Source organism: Typopeltis vanoorti, chromosome 12 (assembly GCF_054136105.1).
Source record: "Typopeltis vanoorti isolate ZY-2024b chromosome 12, IOZ_Tvanoo_1.0, whole genome shotgun sequence".
Taxonomy (NCBI): Eukaryota; Metazoa; Arthropoda; class Arachnida; order Uropygi; family Thelyphonidae; genus Typopeltis; species Typopeltis vanoorti.
Window position 1 is genome coordinate 130,699,123 of NC_143560.1, and position 19,959 is coordinate 130,719,081.

General features: G+C 38.0%; 1 protein-coding gene across 1 annotated transcript in view; it reads left to right on the plus strand.

Annotated features, from left to right (window-relative positions):
- The window catches only part of LOC150101229 (MAM and LDL-receptor class A domain-containing protein 1-like), a 196,981-nt gene that overhangs the window by 135,492 nt on the left and 41,530 nt on the right, over positions 1-19,959 (plus strand). The window contains exon 8 of the mRNA XM_090402192.1: positions 11,532-11,664. Coding sequence (XP_090258318.1) covers positions 11,532-11,664 — 133 coding nt within the window. The remainder of the gene's footprint in view (positions 1-11,531; positions 11,665-19,959) is intronic.

A 19,959-nucleotide genomic window follows, 5' to 3' on the forward strand; every position in this document is an offset into this window, starting at 1 on the left:
ACCGACATCCATTTTCCCCTCCCCACAATTCCAGCCTATTCAAATTATTCTGCAAGTACTGCATATCAGCAGCATTCCTGATTATCCTAACTATCTTTGCATCATCAGTAAAAGCAGCATATTGCTTGTCAAATCATTCACAATATCATTAATGTATAGATTGAATAACAGTGGACCAAGCACTGACCCTTGTGGTATGCCACTGGTTACCTTAAATCTTGCAGACTCACATCCACCATATACCACTTTTCGATATCTGTCAGTCAGTCATTATCTTATTATTATTATTATTATTATTATGTGACACCTCCAGGGAGTCCAAAGACTCATTGAGGGAGAGTGTGCTAACAGCATCGAACGATTTAATCCCTACCAACTACTAACCATGCTCAAACTTGCTTAACTTTTGGTGAGCCATTAGTAGCAGAGGCTCTACCAATCGACCAACCTTTGCTGGCATCCATGCTAATATTCTATAATCCAAACCCATATTCTACAATTTATGCAATAGTCTACCATGCAGTATTCTGTCTAAAGCCTCAGCAAAATCCTAAAGTATTATGGTGTATCCATTCCCCTTGTCTAATTCAATGGCAACATTGTTATCGAATGTGAGCAAGTTGCTAAAACATGATCCTCCCTTGGTAAACCCATGTTGCTCATTGCAAAGTAGAGATTCACTATCAACCCATTTCTGAATGCGAGCCCTAACCAATTTTTCCAAAATCTTCACCACTCCTGAGATACTGATTGGTTGATAGTTTGATACAGTCTTTGCACCACCCTTATGCAATGGAATTACTATACATTCTTTCCATTCCTGCAGCATCTTCCCTGTTCTGAGACTTATATTAAACAGCCTGTTCAGCTGAACACTCTTTTAGTATATGTGCTGATATCCAGTCAGTCCCTATTGCTGAATTCTTATTCAGTTTGTGTAACATCTCTAATACTTCATCCTCATCCACCCGAATTTCTTCATCCAGTGTAGCAGTGAGCTCAATGTTACGTACACCGGATTGATCACACACACTTGATAGCTTTTAACAAAATGGGCACTTATTAGTTGAACAACTCTTCTGCATTTATAACCCTCACATCATCTGCATTTAGAATTGTTATTCTTTCATATTCATTTTTTCTTTTACTTGCAACATATCGATACAATTATTATGGGTTGTCTTTAGCATGCAGATCCAGTTGCTTTTCATACTCAGACTTAGCTTTCTGTACAACAATTGTGACTATTATACTCATCATCATCATCATCATCATCAAATTCCTGCCATGTACCCTCAAGGGGTGTACAGGATATGACAGTACTACATGAAAAAATTACATCATTACTAACTTCCTATCTACAATTTTCCTCCAAATCAGTCTGTTACTTGTCAAGACTCCAACATTATAAGATCTTATATTTCTATCGTCTAAGGCACTTTGTACCGTATCAATCCACCTATATCTTGGTCTTCCTCTGGGTCGTTTTCCTGCCAACCTGGCAGAGAACACTTGTTTTGCTAATCTTTCCTCTCCCATTCTATTTAAGTGACCATACCATCTGAGATTAGCTCTGCTAACGCATTCCTGGATGCTGACAATGTCAAGTTCTTTCCTAATATCCTCATTTTTAATATGATATTGCCATTGATGCCATCTGTTCACGCCTCTAATCTTTCTCAGGACTCTCATATCTGCGGTCTCTAGTCTTTGGTCAAGTGTTTTACTTCTGACCCAGCTCTCAGATCCATAAGTTAAAATTGGTTTGAACACAGTTTTGTACACAGCTAATTTAGTGTTCCGACCAATTTCTTTCTTATTCCATATGAATCCATTCAATTGACTTCCCACGATACCAGCTTTGCTGATTCTGTTGTCTATTTCTATATTTAGTTTACCATCTTCAGTAAAAATTGTGCCTAAGTAGCTAAAATGTTTTACTTGTTCCACAGGTTCTCCATTCACAACACAGTTGACATTTTCAATGATTCTGCCTATTTTCATTGTCTTTGTCTTTTTATTGCTGACCTTCATACCATATCTATTACAACAGCTATTCAATTTAGTCAGAGAATCTTGCAGACTTGTAGCGGATTTATTTAGAAGTATAACATCATCCGCATAAAGCAAAGAGCTGACATTAACATCTCCAATTTTGATATCAGGTTTAATACCACATTCCTTCATAATGTGATCCATATAGATAATGAATAACAGAGGGGATAATGTACATCCTTGTCTCAGACCAGATTTAACATTAAACCATCTTCCTGTACTTCCTTCAATTCTAACTGCTGACTCACAACTCAAATACAGACTAAGTATTGCTTGATATAATGCCCCATTGACACCATATAACTGCAGCGTATTGAATAGCTTCTCTCTTGGCACCTTGTCATATGCCTTTTCCAAATCAACAAAACTTAAATACAGATCTTTGTTATATTCCCATGCTTTCTCGACTATTTGTCGTAAAGTGAAGATCTGATCCTGACAGCCTCTATTTGGCCTGAATCCAGCTTGTTCTTCACCAAGCTTTTCTTCCACAATTCTTCTCAACCGTTTCTCAAGTATACTTGCATAGATCTTGCCAGGAACACTCAGTAGGGAAATACCTCTGTAATTCTCACATTCAGTTTTATTTCCCTTTTTATATATGGGTACTATGAGAGCTCTACTCCAATCATCAGGAATTCGTCCCTCTGTCCAGGCTTGCTGAACTATGCAGTGCAGCCACTGTAAGACTCTTATACCACCATACTTCAGCATTTCTGGTCGAATATCATCTACTCCTGCTGCCTTTCCACATTTCAAGCCTTTGATGGCTTTTTCTACTTCAAGTATGGATATGTATTCCTGACTGCATGCCTGGTCAGTGTTTTTTATCACTGTGCTGTCATCACTGCTTGTTTCATTTAGCAGTTTTTCAAAGTAATTACTCCATACTTCAAGGATATCTTTTTCTCCTGTTTTCATTTCACCTTTATCATCTCTAATTCCTTTTACAGCACTCTTTCCTCCATTCCTAAGCTTCTTCAACAACCTCCAGAATATTTTGCCACCTTCTTGATATTTATTTTCTATATTCTTGCCAAAGTCCTCCCATGACTTTTGTTTAGCTAGTTTTACACACTGTTTAGCTTTCTTACATTTGTCTCTGTATTGTGTAAGAGTAAAAGCTGACTTATTTGCCAGGAACTTTTGATATGCTTTCTTCTTTTCCTTCACTGCCTCTTTAACTTCCTGTGTCCACCAGGGAGTTCTGATTTTTTTATCTTTGCACACAACCTCACCACATGCCTCTCTGGCAGAATCAATCAATGTTTCCTTCAGAGTTTGCCACTGAATCTCCAAGGTTTGATTCCTGTTCTCAAACTCTTTCATTTTCTTTTCAATAATATTTCTGTATTTTAGTCTACAGTTTACATCTGAGAGCTGCTCAACTTTTATTCGCTTTAAAACTTTCTTACATGTTATTCTTTTCAATATGAAATTCAATTTTATCCTGCTCAAGACTAAATAGTGATCACTTCCAATTTCAAATCCTCTGTACACTCTGGTGTCCTGCACCAGGGAGAAAACATCACTATCAACAATAACATAGTCAATGAGACTTTTCTTATTCCTAGCCTCTTCTCTCCATGTGAATTTGTGCACATTTTTATGTTGGAACATGGTGTTAGTAATAACCAGTCCATGTCCTGAGCAGAAATCCAACAGATATTTGCCATTATTATTAGCTTTGCTCTTTTCTCCAAATTTTCCCAAAATATTTTTGTATGTCTCACAATCATTTCCTACTCTACTATTTAGATCCCCAACAAGGACCAACTTTTCCTTTTTCATTGTGTCAGTTGCTTTTTCTAAAGCCTCAAAAAATTCCTCCACTACTACCTTAGTAGAGCCTTCTGTGGGACCATAGGCACAAATAAGTCTCATTGTCCAGTTCCCCATTCTCATATTTGCCCACATTACTCTACTTGAGACTGACTGCCATTCAAGAAGATTAGCCTCGTATTTTGTGTTGAATACTATGGCTACTCCTTCTTTTCCTTGATTGTTATTGCCTGAATATAACATTTTGTATTTATTGCTCAGAAAGATCTCACCAGTTTTGGTCTTTTTTGTTTCAGTCACCCCTATTATGTCGATCTGGTACTTATCTAATTCCTCAGCTAGCTCCATTTCTTTGCCATTCAGGCTTCTTACGTTGATAGTACCGATCTTTAACTCTGGTGATGTTGAGTTGGGGTTTGTTTTCAGATTTGTTCCAGTAGCTGACTTTTCGCTGTTCGCCCTGGTTCCCTGGCGAAAACAACGGGGGCCTTGTTTAACCGGGCGACGCCCCAGCCGGCATGAAATTTTGTCATGTTGTACCATCATTTTTTATTTTGGTTTAACCAATAAGAATACAATTTGGTCGGCTAAATCCCAAATTGCCAGCCCATCCTCGTTCGTTCAGTATCAAAGTAGATACCCAACAGGGTGCACCACGAGAAGGTGAGGATTGGACATTAGGTCAGAAGCCCTGGTCGGTTCTCCGCATTCCTTTAAAGGCTATGTGGAGGTCTCCTCTCAGTTATACAGCTTTGACCCTTAAGCACCCCGACTATTATACTCTGCTGCTTATAATTTTCATAACGAACTTCATCTTATTCACACAGTATACCTTCCACATCATCCTTTTCGTATGAATCTCTTGCTTAATAAGATTATACATTTATTTGACTTCTACCCTATTTATTCTTTGAACTCTTGGGACACATTCTGATATTGCATCATTTAAGTATCTTTTAGATGCTTTCAATGCGCCGTCGATATTCTTCCCATCCATCAACCGATCCCATTCCACTAAACTTAGTATACTCCTCAGTTGGTCATAATTTCCTGCTTTGTAGTTTTGTAACCTTTTCTTAATGGAACATTCATACACTTAGTGTATGAATGTTCCATTAAGAAAATCGAGTATGAGGCAGAATAGTTACATTTTTAACTGAAATGCCCTCTCATACTATAATCAAATCTAACACTCTTTGACCTCGAGTTCCTTCTGTCTCATGCTGATTTAGGAAGTTGTCATGCAACAGCTCAATAAATGCATTTTCATTCTTCTCATGCGATTCTACTGCTACCTAATCAAAATTTGGTTGATTAAAATCTCCCATTATGATTACTCTTTTCGAACTCATCTTGTCTATTTGGCAATGCATTTCTTCATCACTAGCAACTGATCCACCAGGTCTGTGACAACACCTCACTATATAATTGATTTGTTAGATTCCACCTCACACCAGATGGCTTCAAACTCACTGCCACATGAAATATCGTTAGTAGTAGTACTACAGTCATGGGGTCTCAACTCTAACTGGATTCAAGTCATTTGATATTATTAGCAGCACTCTCCCTCTTCTCCTATCCTCTCTATCCATCCTAAAAATAGTGTACCCTCTACACTCGATACCAGTTAGTATGGCTGATTCTGATAGCAAGGTCTCACTAATGCCTACAATCTGCTGACTAAGGCAACAAACTCTACCATTTGTTTCTGATACTCCTGGCATTTGTGTACAGACATAATAATGCAAAAGTGGGAGAAACCGAGGAACAAGAAATAACAGGTCATTTTGGTTTAAGTATTCGTAACACCAGGGAAGAGACTAGTTCAGTTTTGTGCAGAGAATTCTTTGTTGCTAACACCTGCTTTAACAACACAAACAGAGACTGTACACATGGATATCACCTGATGGACAAAACAGAAATCAAATCGACTATATACTTGGACAAAGAAGATGGAGAAGTGCAATTCAGTCTGTCGTGACTTTTCCAGGTGCAGACTGTGGAGCAGACCATGAATTATTAGTGGCTATGATACATGTGAAATTATAGAAATTGAAAACAACACAAATATCAATCACATATGATCTTGGAAACATACCAGTTGAATGTAATATTATTATTATTATTATTATTATTATTATTATTATTATTATTCAGGCCTCCATGGAGTCAAAAGACTCATTGTGGGAGGTCCTTTCTAAGAAACACAAGTCTATCAAGACTCATTGAGGGAGGTCCCTCCTAGGAAACACAAAGTCTATCATACCACTCCTTAAATGCATTGGCCGATCTCGCTCTCACCACTCCATCAGGTGATGCATTCCATGGTTCAACCACCCTCCATGCAAAGAAACCACTCCTCACCCTCTTGCTCACAGTTTCCTTTCGTAACTTCCAGGGACGGTCTCTTGTCATCACTCCTTCCTGCTGAACCAAGCGAAAGAATTCCCCAGTGTCAACCCTGTAACCACCTCTCAACAGTTTAAAAGTCTCAATCATATCACCTCTCCTTCTTCTATCCACCAAACTCTGCAGTCCACATTCCCTCAGTTGTATACTCTATCATTGTACAGTCCTGAAACCATCTTTTTTATCTGCATTTGTACCCTTTCCACAGTTAATTTATCCCCTTCAAATCCTGGGGACCAGATCTGAGAACAGTAGTCTAAGTGTGGTCTAATCAGAGTCTTATACAATGGAATGATAACCATTTTATCTCTGCAAGTCAGTGTCCTTCTCATAATTGCAGCAATCCTCTGCGTTACTTTCACTACCTTTGCAATATGTCCCCTAAATTTCAGGTTTCTATCAATCATCAAACCCAGATCTCTTGTCTCTCCTACTTCCTCCAGTTTAACTCCTCCCATAGTATACAGAACAGGTTCAACATGCTCAATTTGTGTGAAAGAGAACCAGATGAACTATGGGAAGAAATTAAAGATATAATTAAAACAGACGCAAATAAGAATATTCCAACAAATCCAAATGATTTGTTGGAATATTCGGAAATTTGCAGGAAGTATGGCATTTGAATGCAGAGTTTCAAATAAGTCAGAAGAGACAAGGAAAAATATTTTAACCAGGAATGCCACCAAATAGAAGACCAAAACAAGAAAGAAAAAACAAGAGATCTTTTCAAAAAGATCAGGGAACTGATAGAGAAGTTCAGCACCAAGGTGACAATATTGAAAAGTAGTCACAAAGGATACCTTGCAGAAGCTGCATATATCAAAGAAAGATGGAAAGAATATACAGAAGCCCTTTACAGAAAGGACTCCAAAATTACTGAAAAATTTGAAGAGCAGGATTATACACAGGAGCCATTACCACTGGAGAGTGAAGTGAGGTGGGCACTGCAACAGGTATCCACTATGAAGCATCAGGAGGGGATGGAATACCTATTGAGCTGCTCAAAGCCCTAGGAGAAGAGGCAGATAAAATGTTAACAGCTCAATGTCAATGAATTTGGATCACAACTAGATGGCCTAGGGAATGGAAAAAATCAGTTTATATACCTTTATTTAAGAAAAGTGATGCAATGAGTGTGAAAATTACAGAACTATAGCACTGATTTTTCTCATGCAAGTAAAATCTTACTTAAGATCATTCAGAAAAGACTGGAACCACTAATGAAGAGAGAAATGCCAGATGAACAGGCAAGATTTCGAAAAGGCAGAGGAACAAGAGATCAGATCTCTGATGTGAGATGGATAATAGAAAAAGCACAGGAATATCAAAATAATGTCTATCTTTGTTTCCTTGACTATAGTAAGGCTTTTGGCTCTGTAGATCATGTGAAATTGTGGAATATGTTAAGAACAATGGGAGCATCAGAGGATTTCATTATCCTTCTGAGGAATCACTAGGAGTTGAAAACGACTCGATGGAACATAACAACAACTCCCCCTCTTCTCCTATCCTCTCTATCCATCCTAAAATAGTGTGCCCTTTACTCGATATCAGGTAGTATGTCTGATTCTGATAGCAAGGTCTCACTAATGCCTACAATCTGAGGTCCCAACATATTGACTAAGGCAACAAACTCTACCCCTTTGTTTCTGATACTCCTGGCATTCGTGTACAGACATAATAATCTACCTGCTTGTTCTTTTGTATACTCTTGTCTGCAGTCTGCCTGACAAAGTTGGACAACTTGCAGATCTCTATTCTTCTCTAAGGCCTTATATATATAGATATTTTTGCACAAATTTGACTCTAATCTTTCTCAGGACTCTCATATCTGCGGTCTCTAGTCTTTGGTCAAGTGTTTTACTTCTGACACAGCTCTCAGATCCATAAGTTAAAACTGGTTTGAACACTGTCTTGTATACAGCTAATTTAGTGTTCCGACTAATTTCTTTCTTATTCCATATGAATTTATTCAATTGACTTCCCACCATACCAGCTTTGCTGATTCTGTTGTCTATTTCTATATTTAATTTACCATCTTCAGTAAAAATCGTGCCTAAGTAGCTGAAATGTTTTACTTGTTCCACAGGTTCTCCATTCACAACACAGTTGACATTTTCAATGATTCTGCCTATTTTCATTGTCTTTGTCTTTTTATTGCTGACCTTCATACTATATCTATTACAACAGCTATTCAATTTAGTCAGAAAATCTTGCAGACTTGTAGCAGATTTATTTAGAAGTATAACATCATCCGCATAAAGCAAAGAGCTGACATTAACATCTCCAATTTTGATATCAGGTTTAATACCATATTCCTTCATAATGTGATCCATATAGATAATGAATAACAGAGGGGATAATGTACATCCTTGTCTCACACCAGATTTAGCATTAAACCACCTTCCTGCACTTCCTTCTATTCTAACTGCTGACTTACAACTCAAATACAGACTAAATATTGCTTGATATAATGCCCCATTGACACCATATATAACTGCAGCGTATTGAATAGCTTCTCTCTTGGCACCTTGTCATATGCCTTTTCCAAATCGACAAAACTTAAATACAGATCTTTGTTATATTCCCATGCTTTCTCGACTATTTGTCGTAAAGTGAAGATCTGATCCTGACAGCCTCTATTTGGCCTGAATCCAGCTTGTTCTTCACCAAGCTTTTCTTCCACAATTCTTCTCAACCGTTTCTCAAGTATACTTGCATAGATCTTGCCAGGAACACTCAGTAGGGAAATACCTCTGTAATTCTCACATTCAGTTTTATTTCCCTTTTTATATATGGGTACTATGAAAGCTCTACTCCAATCATCGGGAATTCGTCCCTCTGTCCAGACTTTCTGAACTATGAAGCGCAGCCACTGTAAGACTCTTATACCACCATACTTCAGCATTTCTGGTCAAATATCATCTACTCCTGCTGCCTTTCCACATTTCAAGCCTTTGATGGCTTTTTCTACTTCTAGTATGGATATGTATTCCTGACTGCATGCCTGGTCAGTGTTTTTTATCACTGTGCTGTCATCACTGCTAGTTTCATTTAGCAAATTTTCAAAGTAATTATTCCATACTTCAAGGATATCTTTTTCTCCTGTTTTCATTTCACCTTTATCATCTCTAACTCCTTTTACAGCATCTTTCCTCCATTCCTAAGCTTCTTCAACAACCTCCAGAATATTTTGCCACCTTTCTTGATATTTATTTTCTATGTTCTTGCCAAAGTCCTCCCATGACTTTTGTTTAGCTAGTTTTACACACTGTTTAGCTTTCTTACATTTGTCTCTGTATTCTGTAAGAGTAAAAGCTGACTTATTTGCCAGGAACTTTTGATATGCTTTCTTCTTTTCCTTCACTGCCTCTTTAACTTCCTGTGTCCACCAGGGAGTTTTGATTTTTTTATCCTTGCAGACAACCTCACCACATGCCTCTCTGGCAGAATCGATCAATGTTTTCTTCAGAGTTTGCCACTGAATCTCCAAGGTTTGATTCCTGTTCTCAAACTCTTTCATTTTCTTTTCAATAATCTTTCTGTATTTTAGTCTACAGTTCACATCTGAGAGCTGCTCAACTTTTATTCGCTTTAAAACTTTCTTACATGTTATTCTTTTCAATATGAAATTTAATTTTATCGTGCTCAAGACTAAATAGTGATCACTTCTAATTTTAAATCCTCTGTACACTCTGGTGTCCTGCACCATGGAGAAAACATCACTATCAACAATAACATAGTCAATGAGACTTTTCTTATTCCTAGCCTCTTCTCTCCATGTGAATTTGTGCACATTTTTATGTTGGAACATAGTGTTAGTAATAACCAGTCCATGTCCTGAGCAGAAATCCAACAGATATTTGCCATTATTATTAGCTCTCCAAATTTTCCCAAAATATTTTTGTGTGTCTCACAATCATTTCCTACTCTGCTATTTAGATCCCCAACAAGGACCAACTTTTCATTTTTCATTGTGTCAGTTGCTTTTTCTAAAGCCTCAAAAAATTCCTCCACTTCTACCTTAGTAGAACCTTCTGTGGGACCATAGGCACAAATAAGTCTCATTGTCCAGTTCCCCATTCTCATATTTGCCCACATTACTCTACTTGAGACTGACTGCCATTCAAGAAGATTAACTTCGTATTTTGTGTTGAATACTATGGCTACTCTATAATAAATTTAGTTTAATCCTTTATCCAAGTGTGAGCAAACAAAGTTTGCACCTGAAAGTATCTTCAGGACTGGGTTAAGGTGGTACACACTAGGGCAACTCGTTGCAAAGGTGGAGCAAGCTACCAACATTCCTATCTTAGTATCTCCTATAATGCAAAACACATCTCCTTGCGGATATGTCTAATGTTATGCATTAAGGGAAGGGCCACTACCCAGACCGGTTTCGACCTTTATTGAGGTCTCTTCAGTGGGAGCCAGGCCCAAGTCGTGATATCAGGCAGAAGCATTAGCAGGGTATCTCCACCTATAGGAATTGCCAATTGGTGTGCCACCCTTTTTTAATAAATTACTCTGGATTTAGAGAAAGATGTTGAAAGTTTATTTTCCACTTGGTTAGAGTATAATAAATTTAGTTTAATCCTTTATCCAAGTGTGAGCAAATGACCTGCTAATGCTTCTGCCTGATATCACGACTTGGGCCTGGCTCCCACTGAAGAGACCTCAATAAAGGTCGAAACCGGTCTGGGTAGTGGCCCTTCCCTTAATGCATAACATTAGACATATCCGCAAGGAGATGTGTTTTGCATTATAGGAGATACTAAGATAGGAGTGTTGGTAGCTTGCTCCACCTTTGCAACGAGTTGCCCTAGTGTGTACCACCTTAACCCAGTCCTGAAGATACTTTCAGGCGCAAACTTTGTTTGCTCACACTTGGATAAAGGATTAAACTAAATTTATTATACTCTAACCAAGTGGAAAATAAACTTTCAACTATGGCTACTCCTTCTTTTCCTTGATTATCATTGCCTGAATATAACATTTTGTATTTATTGCTCAGAAAGATCTCACCAGTTTTGGTCTTTTTTGTTTCAGTCACCACTATTATGTCGATCTGGTACTTATCTAATTCCTCAGCTAGCTCCATTTCTTTGCCATTCAGGCTTCTTACGTTGATAGTACCGATCTTTAACTCTGGTGATGTTGAGTTGGGGTTTGTTTTCAGATTTGTTTGTTTTCAGATATATATATATATATACTGAATATAGTTATGTATAATTATATATTTCTTGTGAGTGTAATTTTGTGTATATGTTCATCCTTTTATTTAGTTTGTCAGTCGAAATTGAAGAAGTAAAATCAACAACATCTAAACGTAAAATTTTGTGGACTAAAAATGGAAACTTTCAATATCGCTGGTGGCACAGCTACATTCCTATTCAGAGTAACTCTGTTGATTACAAGGTAATAACAGTCCTGCTTTATATATATATATATATATAGATAGATAGATAGATAGATATTTGTTTTGTTTGTTTCCATTATTAATATGAATATGCGTTGTCCTTTTACAATACAAAAACTTTGCTCATTGAAACTCCAACTCCATAGGTTTTAGAACCTTTTAATGGTTGCATTAATTGTCTTTTATACTTCTTTCTCAAGTGTTTTTGTGTTACTTAAATATTTGTTGATAATGTTTTTTTTAGTACTGTACTTCAAAAGTGTCAAAATAATTTTATTTTCCATAGTACCACTTAGTCCACCTGTGATATCACCACATTTAATACCACAGGTGGAATAAGGGTCAGATAATTTAATTCTCCTGGCCTAGAGACCAAACAGGGAAGCTTTCAAGGCTGGAATAGACAGGATGGTAATAGTTTTATACCAGCAATGAAAATTTCCTAGCACTAAAGACTTTCCCAAATATCCATACAACAATGAGATTTGAACCTGCATCCAATGAGAATAGGTGAACTATCTATTTGCCAACTAGGATGGCATGTATCTGCATTTGGATGAAAAAAAACCCCTAAGATTTAATCACTTCTCAGATCTGCAAGAAATTTATGATGGAATGATTTTGAAGGAAAAAGGAAAGTCATTTTGTATTAAATCACAGTAACTTTTGATTTAGTAGAAAAAATGTTGCACTGCTATCTAAGACTAAGACTAGTTCAATCAACGTTTGTTGAAAATTCTACACAGTGTAAAACTATTCAAGCTAAACTGAGTAAAATTAGGTTAAAGGAAAATGAAGTCATTTGTCATGACCATAAAAGATAATCTGTGTAATGCCTGGTAATTTATATATATAATGTAACATAAGATGACTAAGAGGAACTTAGTCACTGACTAAGAATAACTACTAATGCCAGGAGTATCCGGAATAAAGGAGAGGAATTGGTGCAGATAGCATCAGCCTGGCCAAAAATTATTGGGATCACTGAGATGTGGTTGACAGAAGAGAATATAATGACAAGAATAGAAGTTGCTGAGTACAGCATTTTTTGGCAGGATGGGAAGGGAAAGCGCGGTCGTGTAGTACTGCTTATGATAAGTAACGACTTATGTCCTTTAAGATTGGAGGCTTTGGAAGGCAGTGGCACTAATGCTTTTGAAAACATATGGTGTGAGGTAGAGGTGGGCAAGACAGGATATTTAGTGGGGTGTTGCTACAGACCCAGGAGCACGGAAGGTGAGGACCAGGGAATGTTTAGACAGTTCAGTTTGGCAAGTGCAAGAAGAATGATTGTTATGGAAGATTTTAACTACAGTGGGAGATGAAGATGCATGTAGCAATAAGGGAATGGAATTTCTAGAATTCTTGAGTGAAAAATTTCTTAGGCAACATGCAATAGAGGGAACAAGAGGTTCAAGAGTTTTGGATTTGGTTATAGCATCAGAAGAGTTGATAATAACTGAGATGACATCTCTCCCACCAGTTGGAGAGAGTGACCATATGGTTTTGACATGGCAAATGAATAGACATGCAGGAGTATCAAAGAGAAGGGAACATATGTGGAATTATAAGACAGGTGATTACAATAGTCTAAGACATCAACTTGGGAAAGTTTTATGGAGGGAAGAATTGGAAGGCCGGGATATCATTAGTGCATGGGAAATTATTAAAGAATATTTGTTAGCAGCAATGGTAAGTTGTATACTACGAGTGAACAAGAGGACACAGTTTGGAGTAAAGTGGATGACAAACAATATTAAACAGGAATTGCATGCAAAAAAGAGGCTATGGAAGAGATATAAGGAGACAGTTGAAGAGAAGATGCATAAAGAGTATAAGACACAGACCAGAAGAGTGACTAGTGTGGTAAGGAAAGTGAAACTGGAATATGAAAGGAGATTGGTCCTAAGATCCAAAGAAAATCCTACGGAATTTTTTAGATATGTGACCATTAGGAAGAGAAATGACTGTGGAAGAATGATATTATTATTATTATTATTATTATTATTATTATTCAGGCCTCCAAGGAGTCAAAAGACTCATCGAGGGAGGTCCTTTCTAAGACATAAAGTCTGTCAAGACTCATCGAGGGGAGGTTCCCCCCCCCCTCGATTGTGATGAGTGTCTTGTTATGAGTATGAGATCTCGATGAGTATTGAAAACTCGATGAGTTTTCAATATTGTGGGATAAAAATGGGAATAGAGTGACTGATGCAGAGGACATAGTGGAATTGTTCAATGAACACTTTGTTGGAGTATTTCATCCTGGAGGAGTCAGTTTTAATGCTAGAGGGATTGGGCAGGTTCAAGGTTTAGAGGTACAGGAGGAGAGTGTGTTTCAAATACTGAGTACTCTGGATGACAGTAAAGCTGTGAGACTGGATGGTATTTCACCACAAGTTTTGAGAAAATGTGCTAGGGAACTGACAGTACCTTTGACCTGGCTTTTCAATGAAAGTTTAGCTGCAGTAAAGGTGCCCATGCAATGGAAGGAAGGTAAGATAGGGCCATTGCATAAGGGCGGAAGCAGACTGGAAGTGTCTAATTATAGGCCAGTTTGTGTGTCATGAGTAGTTAGTAAGATCTTGGAGAAAGTAGTGAAGGCCCATATACAGCAGTGGGCAGATGAGGGTAATGTTATTTGTGAGAGTCAACATGGATTTGTGAAGAGGGGCTCTTGTTTTAGCAATATGCTAGTCTTTTATGATAAAGTTACAAGAGCATTAGATGAGGGAAAGGCATATACTGCCATTTTTTTTGACTTAGCGAAAGCATTTGACAGGGTACCACATGATAAGCTAATATTCAAGTTGCAGCACATGGGTCTGGATGTCAGAATGGTCAACTGGATTCAGCATTTGTTGAACGATAGGTATCAGAAAGTTGTATATGGTCGGGCAATTTCAAGGAAGCAGAGAGTTACAAGTGGGATCCCACAGGGCTCAGTACTGGGACCTATATTGTTTAACCTTTATATCAATGACATTTTCAGTGGATTGCAAAGGGATATTCAGTTGTTTGTAGATGATACAAAGTAGGGGGAAGGATTATTAGTAATAGTGCAGGTGCGGCAGCCTTGCAAGGGGATTTGAATAAGCTAGATTGATATTATTATTATTATTATTATTCAGGCTTCCATGGAGTCAAAAGACTCATAGTGCGAGGTCCTTCCTAAGAAACAAAAGTCTGTCAAGATTCATCAAGGGGAGGTCCCCCTTAAGAAACACAAGGTCTATCATACCACTCCTTAAACTCATTGACTGTTCTCACTCTCACGACTCCATCAGGCAATGCATTCCACGGTTCAACCACCCTCCACGCAAAGAAACCACTCCTCACCCTCTTGCTCACAGTTTGTAACTTCCAGGGATGGTCTCTTCTTCCTGCTGTTCAACCAAGCAAAATTACTCCTCAGTGTCAACCCTGTAACCACCTCTCAACTGTTTAAAAGTCTAAATCATATCACCTTCTTCTATCCACCAAACTCTGCAGTTAACATTCCTTCAGCCGATCCTCATAACTATCCTTGTACAGTCCTGTAACAATCTTTGTTATTAGTCTTTGTATCCTTTCCACAGTTAATTTATCCCCTTCAAATCCTGCGAACCAAATCTGAGAACAATAGTCTAAGTGTGGTCTGATCAGAGACTTATACAACGGAATGATAACCCTTTTATCTCTGCAGGTCAGTGTCCTTCTCATAATTGCAATCCTCTGTGTTACCTTCCAAACTTTTGCAATATGTCCCCTAAATTTTAGGTTTCTATCAATCATCAACCCCAGATCTCTTGTCTCCCCTACTTTCTCCAGTATAACTCCTCCCATAGAGAATGCAGCATCCCATTGATATTTCCCAAACCTCAAGACCTTACATTTTGCTGCATTAAACTGAAAACCCCATTCATTTGTCCATCTATCCAGCTTATTCAAATCATCTTGCAGGGCTACCACATCTGCACTATTACTAATAATCCTTCCCAGCTTCTCATCATCTGCAAAGAACTGAATATCCCCTTGCAATCCACTGGCAATGTCATTGATATAAAGGTTAAACAATATAGGTCCCAGTACTGAGCCCTGTGGGACCCCACTTGTAACCCTCTGCCTCCTTGAAACTGCTCCACCATACACAACTCTCTGATACCTATCAGACAGCCAATCCTGAATCCAGTTGAGCAATCTGACATCCAGACCCATGTACTGCAACTTAAATATCAGCTTATCATGTGGCACCCTGTCAAATGTCAGATGGACAAATGAATGGGGGTTTCAGTTTAATGCAGCAAAATATAAGGTCTTAAGGTTTGGGAAACATTGATGGGACACTGCATACTCTAATTGAGAAGTTACACTGAAGAAAGTAGGGGAGACAAGCGATCTGGGATTGATGATTGATAAAAACATGAAATTTAGGGGACATATTGCAAAGGTGGTGAAGGTAACACAGAGGATTGCTGCAATTATGAGAATGACACTGACCTGCAGAGATAAGAGGGTTATCATTCCATTGTATAAGACCCTGATCAGATCACACTTAGACTATTGTTCTCAGATTTGGTCCACAGGATTTGAAGGGGATAAATTAACTGTGGAAAGGGTACAAAGGTAGGTAACAAAGATGGTTTCAGGACTGTACAATGATAGTCATGAGGATCGAATGAGGGAATGTGGACTGCAGAGTTTTGTGGATAGAAGTAGGAGAGGTGATATGATTGAGACTTTTGAACTGTTGAGAGGTGGTTACAGGGTTGACACTGGGGAGTTTTTTCGCTTGATTGAACAGCGGGAAGGAGTGATGACAGAGGCCATCCCTGGAAGTTACGAAAGGAAACTGTGAGGAAGAGGGTGAGGAGTGGTTTCTTTGCATGGAGGGTGGTTGGATCATGGAATGCATTGCCTGATGGAGTGGTGAGAGCGAGAGCTGTCAATGAGTTTAAGGAGTGGTATGATAGACTTTGTATTTCTTAGGGGGGGTGACCTCCCTTTGATGAGTCGTGATAGACTTTGTGTTTCTTAGGAAGGATCTCCCACGATGAGTCTTTTGACTCCATGGAGGCCTGAATAATAATAATAATAATATTAATAATAAACTTTAGACACACATGTATCTCAAGTTATTTATATAATCAGTATTTTTATCAATATAAAGATATTAGTATTTATCAGTGTCTTTTTTGTTGAAGGAGCTGTGATGATCTCAGTTTTCCTGGCTACTGTAGCAATGTGCACTTAATAACTTCAGAGTTCATTCTACTATTACTCAAATTGCTTAACAGTTTTACACACATCTTTTAACATTACTCTGACTGAATATAGTATTATCATTAATAACATCAGGCCGTAAAGGAGATAAAATATTCATCATTGGAGGTCAACACACTCTCAAAAAAAAAAAAAAATTACTAAGCCTGCCTTAAACTTCCTAACTGTATAAGAATATAAGTCCTTGATCAGACCTCGTATGGATTATTTTGCACAGATTTGAATCCCGGGTTTTCATGATGATGATGACATATTGGAAAGGGTCCAGAGAAAACTCATTAAGGTCATATCTTGTCTTTGGAATGTTGGATATGAGGACAAATTAGGTAATACAGTTTGCAAAGCCTTGTTGATAGGAGGGAGATAGGGAATATGATTGAGACATATAAGTAGGTAAAGGGTTGTGATTGGGTTGATGTGGAAGAAATTTTTATAGAATGGGAGAAACCAGGAGCGTAGGAGCAGGTTTTTTCATGGAGATTCAAATGAATTTAAAGCACACAGTTTGATGGACTTTGCGTGGTATTTGCCTTCAGCGATGAGTCTTATGACACCATAGAGGTCTGGTGTTAATGGTAATAATAATAAACAAATGTACTTATGGTTTCTACATTTACAACCCTCTCAGGCAATGCATTTCACTTAAGAGGCACTCTCCATACAAAGAACCTTCTAATCACTCACTTGCCTACACCCATCCTTCTGATATTCCATGAAAAATGGTCTCCACATTGATCTGGTATCTATCTCTAGCTAACTTATATTATTATTATTATTATTATTCAGGCCTCCATGGAGTTAAGAGACTCATTGCAGGAGGCTCTTCCTAGGAAACACTAAGTCTAACATACCACTCCTTGAACTCATTGACTGTTCTTGCTCTCACCACTCTCTCAGGCAATGCATTCCACGTTTCAACCACCCTCCATGCAAAGAAACCACTCCTCACCCTCTTGCTCACAGGTTCCTTTCATAACTTCCAGGGATGGCATTTATCATTGCTATTTTTTAATATTCTGCCAAGTGAAAGACCTCCCCACTGACCACGCTGTAACTTCCTCTCAACATTTTAAAAGTCTTGATCATGTCATCTCTCTTTCTGCATCAACCAAACTCTGCAGTCCACATTCCCTAAACCGATCCTCGTAACTAACATTGTAAAGATCTGAAACCATCTTTGTTATCTGGCTCTGTAACCTTTACACATTTCATTTATCCCATTCAAATTCTAAGGACCAAATTTGAGAAAATAGTCTAACTGTGTTCTGATCAGAGACGTATACAACGGAATAATAACTCTTCTATCTCTGTAGTTCAGCGTCCTTCCCAGTATTGAAGCAATCTTCTGGGTTAACTTCAACACCTTTGCAATATGCCCCCTGAATTTCAGTTTTCTATCAACCATCACCACCAGATCTTTGGTCTCCCCAACTTCCTCCAATACAGCTCCTCAAATCAAGTATGCAGCCTCCCATCGAAGTGTCCCAAACTCCAAGACTTTACAATTTGCTGCATTAAACCAACATCTCTCCCATTCATTTGCCCATTCATTCAAATCCTCTTGAAGGGCCACCTCATATGTGCTGTTACTAGTAACCCTTCCCAGTTTCACATCATCTGCAAACAACTGAATATTCCCTTGCAGTCCATTGACAATGTCATTGACATAAAAGTTAAACAATACAGATTCCAGTACTGAGCCCTGTGGAATCCGACTTGTAATCTTCTGCTTCCTTGATATTGCCCCACCATACACAACCATCTGATACCTATCAGACAGCGAATCCCAAATCCAGTTGACTAACCCAACATCTAAGCCCATGTACTGTAACTTAAATATCCTTTTTATTTTATTTTATTTTATTTTATTTATTTTATTTTAATAAAAAAAAAAAAGCTTTGCGCAAGATGGGTGTCACGCTTGCTCACAGCAGATCAAAAATGCACTTGCATGAAAATCTCTGAGCAGTGCTTGGAGTGTTTTAACAAGAATAAAACTGATTTTGTGCATCGATTTTTTTTTTTTTTTTTTTTTTTTTTGTGTAACAGTCAGAAGAGTGGACAGAAGCCAGTTGTTCAGCGCCAAAGAAGACAAAGTCAGTTCCATCAGCAGGAATGGTCATGGCATCTGTGTTTTGGGATGCTAAAGACATTGTGTTTATTAATTATCTTGAAAAGGGTAAATCAATAACTGGGGAATATTTTTCCGATCTTTTAACCAAACTAGATGAAAAAATTCGTGAGAAAAGACTCGTTTTACAGAAGAAAAAAATCATCTTTCATCAGGACAATGCACCTCCCCACAAAGTTGTTTTGGCAATGGGAAAATTATGGGATCTGCACTATGAATTATTGGAACATCCACCCTATTCCTCAGATTTGGCTCCCTCTGACTTCTATCTCTTCCCAAAACTAAAATTCCTCTTCCCAAAACTAAAACTGGTCAGCATTTTTCTTCGAATCATGAGATGATTGCAGCTGTAGAGGGATATTTTGCAGATCTTACTGGGAATCGCTACAAGGATGGGATAATGGTGCTGGAGCACCACTGGAATACACGTATTAGTCTTAAGGGAGATTATGTTGAAAAATAAAAATAATTTGTTTTTTCATTGTTAGTCCAAGAACTTTTCAAACCTCTCTCGTATTGGTATAACATTTAAGAGAGAGGATCAAGATCATTGAGGCATCTTTGTCACCTGCACTCTTGGAGAAATCCTGAATGAAACATAGGTCTATCAAGGTTAATGCTTATATGGAGTTCTCCACAGAGCAAAACATGAAATAGAATGTTTGGAGAAACACTTCATAAGTAGTATGTCACAAAAAGGAAGTGAGGGGAGAGAAAACAGAGTATGAATGAATGAATTAATGAAAGATGGAGAATAAAGGCAAAATTTTATATGGCAATGCCATCATATGAGGAATGCATGAAGAGAATATGATGAAATCAGGTTTCTTATCTTATCTTCTTCCTTACAACATTGCAAAGGATAAAGTGAACATGATCTAGGCCATGATCTAGATGAACA